The 12,040-nt window shown below is 37.9% G+C and overlaps 1 protein-coding gene and 1 long non-coding RNA gene across 2 annotated transcripts in view; one reads left to right on the top strand and one right to left on the bottom strand.

The window, feature by feature from the left end:
• The window catches only part of LOC133530157 (facilitated trehalose transporter Tret1-like), a 29,104-nt gene extending 18,357 nt beyond the window's left edge, over nt 1-10,747 (top strand). Inside the window, exons 4-10 of the mRNA XM_061868014.1 lie at nt 2,561-2,730; nt 3,175-3,328; nt 3,782-3,914; nt 5,140-5,294; nt 5,592-5,666; nt 7,876-8,070; nt 10,048-10,747. Coding sequence (XP_061723998.1) covers nt 2,561-2,730; nt 3,175-3,328; nt 3,782-3,914; nt 5,140-5,294; nt 5,592-5,666; nt 7,876-8,070; nt 10,048-10,305 — 1,140 coding nt within the window. The 3' untranslated portion in view covers nt 10,306-10,747. The remainder of the gene's footprint in view (nt 1-2,560; nt 2,731-3,174; nt 3,329-3,781; nt 3,915-5,139; nt 5,295-5,591; nt 5,667-7,875; nt 8,071-10,047) is intronic.
• Nucleotides 7,852-11,220, bottom strand: LOC133530170 (uncharacterized). Its single transcript, XR_009801266.1, has 2 exons — nt 11,153-11,220; nt 7,852-10,258 (listed from the first exon to the last, which is right to left on the bottom strand). It is a non-coding gene; the product is annotated as an uncharacterized LOC133530170 (long non-coding RNA).
• Nucleotides 11,221-12,040: the final 820 nt, after the last annotated feature.

The following is a 12,040-nucleotide window of genomic DNA, read 5'->3' as shown; positions in this document are numbered from 1 at the left end:
CGTACTTAGATATGGAAGGTAGAGTTAAGGAATAGAATCTCCATATACAAAAAAAGTGTCCGACAAAAAACCATAAATAGGTAGCGCTACAATACCTAGAATACTTGAGAAAAAAATCTTATCACAGACAGCGCACTTCACTCCGTCAATAACGCCTAGGTTCTTAGCTACTCTAGCGCTACTCTGGAAATATTTGGAACTATTATTTATAGCTGACAGCTGGACACTTTTGCAATAGTTCTGCCTATGGAGATTCTATTTCTTGCCTCTAACTTCCATAGTATTTAGAGACGAAAATGTCATGTAATACTCATCGAGACAATTTTAATAATCCCCAAACACAATTAGGTTGCGTTGTTTTATCATAGAGTTCCTACGGCCACTTCCAGTCTCCATCATAAATCGATCCAGCAGTTTGAAGAGTATCAACTCTTTTCCAAAATGATCTAAGGCATTTGTGGTTTTTAATGGATTTTGTTGGCATATGGCGTAGGTTTTCTTTTTTAATTTTTAATTTAATAGTTATTATCGGTTTTATCCATAACGGATCCGATACGGTTATGTAAAGATAAAGACAACTCTATACGTAAATTTTACAAACTAGCTACTTCTAGGGTTAGGGATTGGGGATGAATCTTGGATAATTTATATCTAAAACGTATCTACTTATGTATCTTTAGATATTCAAATGAAAGTAAAAAAAATTCTACCTTCAAATGCCGCTTACGCCAGTTGAGGGAAGATGAAAACATTACATGATCAAATAATGTAGGTTAAAGTCAGGTCGTTCAGTGACAGATCCAGGCAGTTTTGTATTTGGTTGGTTAACCAATAAATGTTATAACTGGAAAAAAATACAAATTATTAGTTCAGTTTTATTTAAATACCCAAAGATACAGAGTATTCAACGGATTAGGCACTTGCAGTTTTCACTCAATGGTTGATAATTGGTCAATTTTAATAAATCAGCGATGGTATCTAGAGAAGTATTAATTCAATATAGAAGAGAAGTATTAATACAGGGGGCGCCTCACTATACATATTGTCAAGGGGTAACTTAAAGTTATGAAGTACCTAAACGACCTAGATAATTAAACCAGCATGTATTGCAATACAACTTTAGTATCTTACTAAAACTGATAAAACCGTTTATAACGACAAAATATCAAAATAACCGGTTGGTTATCTTTACGTCACAATCGAATGAATTGCAAATGGAGCATAAAATTTACATACTTATTTATAATGTTTTGTGTGATCGCAATTAAGCACTTTTATATTTTACAGTACATATGGTGTTACTTTACCGCTCTAGTGCGAAAATTAGTATATTACATTACTGTGTCGAACATTTAAAGGGCCATATGTACTGTAAAACGTTGTGCGATACATGTCCGAATAGGTAATTCGCAACTCGTGTCGATTTAAAACACTCCCTTCGGTCGTGTTTTAATTTATCGCCACTCGTTTCGAATTTCCTATTTTTTACTATTACAGTGTAGTACGCCTTACTTAACAAGGAGCGCTTAATATGTGAGTTAAACTTGTTAAGTGGTAAATTCACTGTATCAGTGGGGACTTTATTATAAAAACGTGTACAGTTCCCGACGAAAGACGTACTAACCTTACGGAGGCGGTGGGCGGACACAGCAAGCTTATGTTTATTTCTACTCTTATAATTATGGATATCACTATTCAGCTTGTATTCGTGGATGTTTTTCCGAACATACATAAGATTCTCAAGTATGTATTGAGATGCAACTGTAAGGATATTTGCTTCTTTGAATTTCTCTCTTAGGGATACCCGAGCGCCCAGTTCATATATGAACCGTACAGCTCGTTTTTGCAGCACAAAAATAGTCTGAATGTCTGCCGCTTTTCCCCACAACAGAATTCCATACGACATAACACTGTGGAAGTAGCTAAAGTATACCAGCCTGGCCGTCTCTACGTTTGTTAGCTATCTGATTCGCCTCACTGCATAGGCAGCAGAACTAAGCTTTCCGGCTAGAGTGGCTATGTGTGCATGCCACTGCAGTTTTGAGTCTAAAGTGACTCTAAAGTGACTCGCCCACACTGTTAACTGTCCATCGGTGGACCTTATTACAAAAGGCATTAGGTCTACCGATGGACAGTTAAGAGTACTTTGATAAACGCCAAGCGAACAGTAAGAATGTATCTAGATGATAGATGCTACAAAAAGTCACATGAATTTTCCATACGTTATTAAAAAAACGATTATCATATTGTATTTATGACCAGAAAATGGACATAGGATACAATATAATCCCAAAAATCATCTCAAAATCAAGGGCATCCTAAGGAGATGCATCGGGGGTTGCCGTGTAGTACGACAGCACTAAGGAGGGAAGTTTAGGTGTTATAGACTTTACGTGTGCTCACAGGAGAGAATTAAATCTAGTTGCTGTATATTAAGGGATAAGTTCGCCTTTGTTGTATTTAATTTACTCTGTAACTGTGTTTTTCGTGTTTTTATTTCTATGTACAATAAATTATATACATACAAACATACATAATCCATTGTCGTTCTTGATTTCAGGCATATTGGCTGATAAAAATCATAAGTCTTGAGCCTGCGTCGTTTATCGCCGCGCGCGCCGTTGCAGGATTCCCCTGCTCAGCCGTCTACATCATCATGCCATGCTACATCAAGGAAATCAGCGACATTGACCTACGGAGTGCCTTTGGGTCACTCTATATACTAATCAGGTAGGTTTTAAAATAATAAGCCTGGATCCTTCGTCGTTCATCATAGCTCAGCTGTCTACATCATCATGCCATGCTTATATCAAGGAGATCATTGATATTGACTTGCGAAGTGTTTTTAGCCCACTCTATATGCTGATTAGGTAGGTGTTAATTATGACTGTATCTCCGACACACATTTATTTAGCAAAAAAACGTTGACCAATTACTTCAAGGAATATTTTTCTTTCTTACCGTTTGTGCAAAATGTCATTAAAATTAAATTTCAGGCGTTTAACTAAAGCAAAACGTATTATCTTTAAAAATATTATCATTTCACTTTTATGCGCAAGCACTTGTTAAAACTATGAATAATATGCCGCTTATAATCTAAAAATGCGCTACGACTTTTCAAAAATTCTATTGGCTGAACCCACGGCACTTCAATATTAAATCTTGCCATTCCAGAAACGTCGGTTACCTAATAAGCTACGTGCTGGCAGATCTCCTGAGCGTGTACGCCATGCTGTGGGTAGGCTTCGGTGTGGCTGCTGTTATATTTCTACTGTTTCTTCTGCTGCCAGAGACGCCTGAGTATCTTATCAAGACGGGGAAGGTTGACGTAAGTGAATTTATGCCCTTTACACATTGCTCATGCTCCTGTCGCTTGAATAATGTAGCTGAAAAGTCATGCCAGGGTTGCATGCCACAGTGAGTGTGTGTACGGCCATGCCATGTCGCTATGGGCAAATTGTGAACATCTACTGCTGAAGCTGACGGTCCTTTGACGGTCGGGACACTTCTCCTCTAAAGGTACCGTCGGGCTGCTGAGCAGGGGATGCGTATTGTAAATGGCGTAACGCGTAACATATGGTATGGATAGGTTTTGTGTCGATGCTGTGATACATATAATTAGCTGCCCAAATCAAGGAAATCCTGAAGTTTTTGTTTCTTGGTGTTAAAGCATGAGTGTGGTACCTCTAGCCATCAAGAAGGTAAAAATACCCTATACGTGAAAGTGTGGATCTGATGCAGCATGAACATAACCTGTCATTCTAATTGGAACTCTTCGCAGGAGGCTAAGGAAGTGATGGCCTGGCTCCGCGGTATCAGCGTGACCGACGACCGGCTGGTCCGGGATATTGACACTATCGTCTACCGTGATAAGCAGACTACCATGGAAGCGAAGTCCACGTGGGGCACTATCTGTAAGTTGTTCTGCTTCAAAAGTTATACTTAGCAAAGTTTTTCATGACATGCTTTATCAAGCGTAGGCCACAGCCTTCAGGAACAAAAATATGAATTTCTAAAATGTTTTGGAGTGGCGCTATAAAATTTCATGATAAATTCTTTTTCTTTATTAGAAGTGGTGGGTAGTTTATCTCACCGCTTTCGTCTATTTTCCCTAAAACTGTGCGCGTCTGGAGCTTTCACTGCGGCATTGATTTAATAGGTTCACCTTACGGAAAACTATTATATAGTCTAGTGATTCGTGGCACGTGACAGTAGAACCTCCGTGCCAAAGAGGTTAATCGGTAAAAGTATTCTACAGATGGCGCCAGCATAAGTTTTACCTATCAATCCTACAAATAGTGTCAAATTCTCGTTTTTTTAATGGCCTGGGCTAGCATTCAAAAGCCGTATAAGCTAAATCTCATGTTAGAACAAAAGCGCCAAGTCAAACCTGTCCTGGCGCGTTCTATAAAACCTTTGACAGTCACCAACCACATTTGTAAGAACTCAAAGATTAATATGAAAACTTTTTTTTTAAGGACATTATTACACACATTGACTAAGTCCCACAGTAAGCTCAATAAGGCTTGTGTTGAGGGTACTTAGACAACGATATATATAATATATAAATATTTATAAATACTTAAATACATAGAAAACACCCATGACTCAGGAGCAAATATCCATGCTCATCACACGAGTAAATGCCCTTACCAGGATTTGAACCATCGGCTTCATAGGCAGGGTCACTACCCACATGGCCAGATCGGTCGTCAAAATTCATTAATATCAGCTATCGTGCTTGGTAAGCATGGAGAATGGTGATGGTTCTCGTTATCGTGTCGTGTCGTTCAAAAAGTTTTCACTGCCATTTAATTTAGCAGCACGGGGACGCTGTCAGCATATTTTGCCGTGCAGTGTGGGGTTAGTATGTAGGTTTTCGATGAAGATTTTCAGAAAGACGAATAATGGCAAGACTCGTAACTAAAGGAACAAAAACAAATCAGATTATTTTATGAAATGATTTGATTTGCGTTTTTTAAGTATTCACACTACTACATATTAATTATAAACTGTAATAGATATCAATGACTCATGTACTATAGAAGAAGTGACCAAGCCCTCCAGTGACCAACGCCGGATACAAATCGGCGTTTACAGCTGAGCTTTCAGGCCATATTTATCAAAATTTTCTTTCAGTCCACGACTCAACCACCAGAAAAGCCTTCATAATATCCTGGGTCATCAAAGTGGCCCAGCAGTTCGACGGCTACCTCATCGTGCTCATCTATGCCAGCTCCATATTCGACGTGGCGGCAGACTCCGTCAACATCAAGCTGTCTGCCAACCAGCAGGTTATTTGTTTTTATTTTTAAAGAAAACTATTGCGAAATATTTTACACTTAACCTTGCCAAACTTATGACGTTTGAGGGCTAAATGGGCCAAAATTTAAAATCAACCTAACTAATGACTTGTAACTTATAGTAAGATACTTACTTACTCCTCGACAAATCTTCCATTGTGTTTTGTGTCTAAACCTGTTGCTAGTTCTCGACAAGACTTTGTTGTGTTGTTGTTTTGACTTCAACATTGGTTTGATAGATATAGGAGTTTGTTTCTATGTTGTATATAATGTTGACATTATTTTTAGGTCATGGTGGTGGGGGCAGTTCAGCTGGTGGGTTCTATGTCTGCCACCGCGCTCGTCGAGAAAACAGGAACGAAGGTAAACCTAGATAAGGTTTTATAGGGTATCTCTAGTATATCGAAGATCACAAGGGTGCACAATGAATTGTCATCTCCCTCAAACCTGGAGAAATACATGTTTATAAGACCAAGAACCTTCAAAACACAGTTAATTACTCTTTAAGCGGTAAATTGTAATGTGAGGAGCTTGTCTTTTATCCTTTCAATAACAACTTAGACTGTTCGATGAGGGACAGCTGGCGCTAGTTTCAATAGTATTTTTGTCTACTACTGTGATCGTTAAGAGCACAGGAACGAAGTTAAAGGGTATCTCCAGTGCGACAATTACTATAAGAGTGCACAGCGAAATATCATCTCAGTCGATCTGGAGAAGTACGTCTAATATGTTCAGTGGCCATAAAATCACGTAATACGGGCGGAAGATTAGCGTTGGCCCATCCAGGCTAACACCTTGCTTAGTCGGGACCATTTCGTGGCTAATACGTGTCATGTAATGTAATGTTATACGTTGTAATGTTATGTCTAAGTTTATTTTTGTTCCTCTTTTTATCTGTATATTTTTGTCACGAAATAGTACATTACGATACAAGTGCGAAAAATAGGAAATTCGAAACGAGTGGCGATAAATTAAAACACGACCGAAGGGAGTGTTTTAAATCGACACGAGTTGCGAATTACCTATTCGCACATGTATCGTACAACGTTTTACAGTACATATGGCCCTTTAAATGTTCGACACAGTAACATAATATGCTACTTCTCGCACTAGTGCTATAAAGTAGCCCCATATGTACTGTAAAAGTATTTTTATTTCTCACCACGCTGCACTATAGGTTTGCAGTGTTGTGTTCCTGAATAGTAAAGTTTCTAGGCATCTCATCCTATACTTAAAAGAACCATATAGATGAACCACAAAAAAATTATGCATTACGTTCTCGTGTCACGTGTATGCTCAAATTGTTTACCGATTACGGTTTCTAATCATTGACATGTCAAATTAACGTTTCTCTATCATTTTTATTGTACCTGTATGTGTTTGTAGCAAATGGCAGTCAGTGGGCATCGTTGGTACAATGCAAGTAAATTGGTTTATAATTGCATAGAGATTAGAGCGAATTAAAATGAAATGGAGAGGTATTAAACCAGGTGGTGCATTCAAGTTTATAATTGTCATTTAATTAGATTTTTTTTTGTATTTTTTGGATGATAATATCTCCATGATTTAAGAGGCAGGTGAGAGTGGGGTTTTTGAAAAATCATACCGCTTTGTTAGATCACGCCGTATGGTTCCCAAAAATTAGATAAGCAATCTTGACCCTTTTCTCTATGGACTTCAGCCATTTGAATTCTGAATTTTTGACTTTCGCTCGATAAAAAAAACTTCTTTGATAAACTAAAAAAAAATTAAAGTTATGCTTTTTTTATTAAAACAGACCAAAAAATATATTCAAAAACATGATATCCAAGGTCCCGAGTGCTCACTCATACTGTGCTCATACGCTCAGTGAGAGTGAGAGAACTCGAATATACGAGGCCTTAACTTAAAAAGTTATTCAAAAGGGTCTGAACAAGGTTATTGAGGTTGCTAAAGCGCCTACTCCTAGCAACCCCAACGGCCGTAGCACGGTCGCATTTTTTTTTATCACTTGTCACGTCACTATGCCTGCCACATTTTAACAAGTATGTAATTTCGAAAGTGACAGACATAGTGACAAATGATAAAAATACGACCGTGCTACAGCCGCAAGTCTGAATTTAAAACTTGACAAAAAGTGATTTTTTTGGTGGTGTCAATTAGTGGTGCCAACTTGTTTCTGATTCGAAGGAATACAAAGTATGTCCAGTTAAGTTCTATTGGGCTCGATGGTTGACTGTTAGAGAGCTCCTGAAGACATTAAGAGGGCGCTTACGCTAAATTCTCTGAGTGGTTTTTATGGCATTTGCAATCAAGAGCAAATGCCATAAAAACCACTCAGAATCTTATACTATATATTGTTTTGTGGGCATACTCCAAGACAAACCTTAAAAGGTAAAAGTAGACTCGATAGAAAAAAATACGAAAACATATCTAATTTCCATTTATTTTCAATTATACAAGGTGTAAAAAAATGTTCTGATTCTGGTTCTGTTCTAATAGCCATCACCCCTCCTCTTAAGTCTTAATTATACTAATGATTGTCCAGTAAACTTTAAACTAAATAACGAATTTTTGAAATCCTATATTTCAGAAACTGCTTGTCGGCACATCATTCACAATGGGCGTGGGCATGGGCATACTGTCCATCTGGTTCTACCTGACGGCATCAGGTTGGAGTCTGCCTGGCTGGATCCCGGTGCTGGCGCTGTGCCTCGCCATCATCTCTGACGCTGCTGGCTTTCAACCCGTCTCCTACATTGTTATTACGGACATGTTTACATTCCATGTAAGTTTAGTACTAATGCAACGTTAACTGACCAGTGATGCCAGGAATAAATTCAATTTTAATTCATTTATTCTTAAAACAATGACCCATAATGGTTAGTTACATTTAAGATTTAAAACCTGACCGGTAATATATGATCACGCGCCATATTGCGGAATTTCATTGGACCAAAAATTTTCATATTAAACTGAACTGTCACCCTATACATGAGACACAACAGTGCCCTCTTGACAATGATCAAATATTTCCGGTCGGGCTATAGAACTAAGTATTACGGCCCGATCCGAAGAATGATTAAGACAAGTTTAAGATCTTGGAAATATCTTTAAAAGATCGATAACTAAACGACATGTCAAAATTGACCTTTATTTAGATTCCGCTAAGATCTATCTACGATATTTCTGATGTCAAAGTGACATTGGTTGCCCGAATCGAGCTGCTTTTGTCAATTATACGACATATAAACGATATCTAAATGAGAACTTATATAAACCAGAACTTATCTTTATCGTATCTCATTATTCGAATCGGGCCGTTAGTGGAACAGAAACAGAAAGCGAATGGTACAGAAAAATAATCACACAGGCAAAATGCGGCATTATCGGCTCGCTACATAACAGAGAGCCCACTGCAAAATAACGATATGCGCAATTTCTTTATTTGCATCTCTATCACTAGAATATGTAAGAGCGATAGAGAGGCAGACAGCGAAATTTTGATTTTTCGTCTTTCGCTGTAAGCCCTCTGTAGACAGAATGAGGTGGGAGCTGGCCCGCACTCTACACAGCAACAAGGCAATTCTTTTTCATTTTATTGGATAATAGTAATCGGTGCGTGCTTGCGCAGACAAGCCTGATGCGATGGTCTTCTGCGGAAAACTATAAAGTTAACCCTTTATAGGGCAACGGCCTCAGAAAAGACCACCATATAACACCACTTTTTTGTATGTTTTTCCTTCTAAAGTACCATAAATTGCCGATGAGGCTTGATTTGGGTTTTTTCGTCTGTTTTGAAATACCTCATATGGAACAAGAAGGATTTGTTGTTGCTCTTGTGTTGTGGTGCACATACTCGTAATCAAAAATAGTACAGTCGGTGTCCTACCGTTAGTATCCATTTTTCTTTACAGTTAGTAGTATGGCGACGTGGTTACATAGGTTCTTAAGTTGGGGCACTTACTATACTTACAATACTCCATTTACACAGTGTGAAAAACGCTTGTATAACAATTTTAAGTACTTATACTTAAAAGTACATAGGTACATCATAATATTATTATCTGAGCGCAGTTGAAAAAATGAAATACAGACTGACACAGGCTCGCCACAGTGCTTGATATATTTAGATATTATCAATATGTTAGCTAGCACATGTTTGTGTCATTGTAAAACATCAAAACAAACAAACATTTTATTGAAACATATTTAAACCAGGTCTATCTTCTGACACCTGGCGCAAATCACTGGGTTCAACTTCATAAGCCCAAAATCCACTGAACAACTTTATTACTCTCGAGTTGTGCGAGAAGCGATTGAAATCAGTAAACACCCCTGTCATTTTAATAAGAAAGATGTACCTTTTTGCCAACTTGGGAACCAGTGATCCATAACATAAAGCCAAGAGATCTATCTTCGGATGTGTGTGCGCAGGTAGTGAATATTGTGTGTTGGACTATGGACAATAATTAACTTGTGTGGTGGGTGGTTTGAAATTGTGATGCCTACTTTTTGATTTGATTTTTTTCGGGTAGGTACACAAATCTCTATTTTGGCTTTTTGTTGTGACGATAGTTCTCCACTACCTACCTATCACGACCAGTGAAGCTTGCATGCATCGAAACGTAGTAAATAAAGGTAATAAAATAAATAAACGATAGACCTGGTTTAAATATGTGTTAAAAACACGGTTTTAAGTGTTATATAAACAAAATTTTACTTTCCACACTTGTATAAAAATGCACTATTGACTTTTTTCCAGCTTCGGGGTCAAGTATCGGCCTTCATCAACGTGTGCGGCAAAGGTGCCAACTTCATCCAAGTCAAGGGCTTCCACGCCCTCAACCAAGCCATTGGCATCCAGTTCACCTTCCTAATCTTCGCGCTCATCTGTTTCGGATCCTGTTTGTTCTGCATCATCTTTTTCCCAGAGACTAGAGGACGGTCCCTTGATGAGATATACAAGGAGCTTGCTGGGAAAAATAAGAAAGACGATAGTCAAAATCAACCTCAGGTCTGAGTATTGCTAGTCTAAAAAATAAGTCGATTTGCTCAGAGTGTACGAAGAAGTGACGAGCGAATCTACTTAGGCATGTGGTACTATGTTTCCTAAACTAGTAAACCAAAGATGAGGAAATGGTGAGGAAATAATGAAATAATTTATTAATGCACGTGGACGTGGTTTGAATTGAGCGTTCGTAAATTTCATATATGGAGCTCCATCACAGCTCCATGTGTAGGGGCTGAATACAACCTAATCTGTTAATTACGACACAGAACTGGTTTAGTCATAGGCAAATAGAAAATGCTTTACGCTGCACAAAAGAACCGTCCATTATAAGTAACCATAGTAATTATATTGTACAATAATTTATAGCGGCTATTTTATGTTTAAGATATTGTGTAACCCAAAAGTATATAATTTACCGCTCAGTATCAAAACACCATATTGAAACGTCGAACTTACATAAACTTATGCTTAAATCTAGGAATTTGAAATTCTTCAAAACACTATAACTTGAACATTGGCTATGTGCTTGACAATGATGCTACTTAGCGGTATTGGGTAATCATAATTATGTCACAGTTGACATTGAACAAATGTCCTAAGTATGTCTCAAGGTAAACTTGCGAATATTCCTCGGAAACCCCACTTACTGCTTAACTATTTTGCAAAACATGACAATTTACCTCACCGAAGCGGGAACACATGACAAATGTATAGTTTTGTCAGAAGTTTTTATGTTTTCGGAATTGTAGGAAGAGCTGATCTGGCACTTTATAAAATTCTAAGTATAAAAGGGGTGCCGTAAGTAAAGAGCATCTCTCCAGCAACCCCACGATCTGAATTTTTATTAGACACTTACTTTTTAGTAAACGTCGGGAAAATGTTTTACCCTCGAACGAAATAAATTTCTTTATTTGTATTTCATATAAAGAATTGGATACAGTATATTAGTTAATTAATTAACTAAGTAATTTTCAGACGTGTACCGTACGTAGACGTACGTAGAACTATTGATATTGACGTTAAAATGGTATCGATTACACATTTTTTATGATAGTTTTATTTACATGGCTCCATGCTTTCTCATTCATATTTTGACATGAATATGCCATCAACAAAAAGAAAACAGCCAAAAACATGTTATGTGAAATAGTATTAAGATGGGGTTGCCAAAGAGTTTTTTTCCTTAACATCTATAATTTAATTTCTGTTTCTTACCCTACTTTGGCCTGCCTCTATTCTATTCGAATAGTCAGTATTTCAATAATTGACATAATCAACATCTGTAGTTGAATCTACGTGATATAATACCTACAAATATGTATCAGGTTATAAAGATTTCCAATATCCAAGTGATTATAGGTATGGTTGACTAGAGTTGAAGATAGATACTACACAACACAAAACCATGTAAAAACAGAGAGTTTTTGATGGTTCCCTTACACGATGGCCCAGCGCTGGACCAGCGAGATGGCCATGCGATGGTTTCTCAACCATGGAATGGGTCACGTGTGTGCGGACGAAAAACCGACACCATGGCCATACCATCACCATCCCGCCGCGCCATAAGCCATCCGTCACACCCTGTCTACACGCTGGCCCATCTTAGTGGGCCAGTATAATGGTCCATCGTGTAGAGGAGCCATTAAATTAACCATGAAACAAGTTGAACCGACAACTGCAAGATGGACCAAAAAGTGTAGCACGCTGTTCATCTGCACCACCACGGCATCCTGACATAGTATGC

This window comes from Cydia pomonella, chromosome 22 (assembly GCF_033807575.1).
Source record: "Cydia pomonella isolate Wapato2018A chromosome 22, ilCydPomo1, whole genome shotgun sequence".
Taxonomy (NCBI): Eukaryota; Metazoa; Arthropoda; class Insecta; order Lepidoptera; family Tortricidae; genus Cydia; species Cydia pomonella.
Note: the sequence above shows the minus strand (reverse complement) of the source record. Positions and strands in the feature narration are given on the sequence as shown.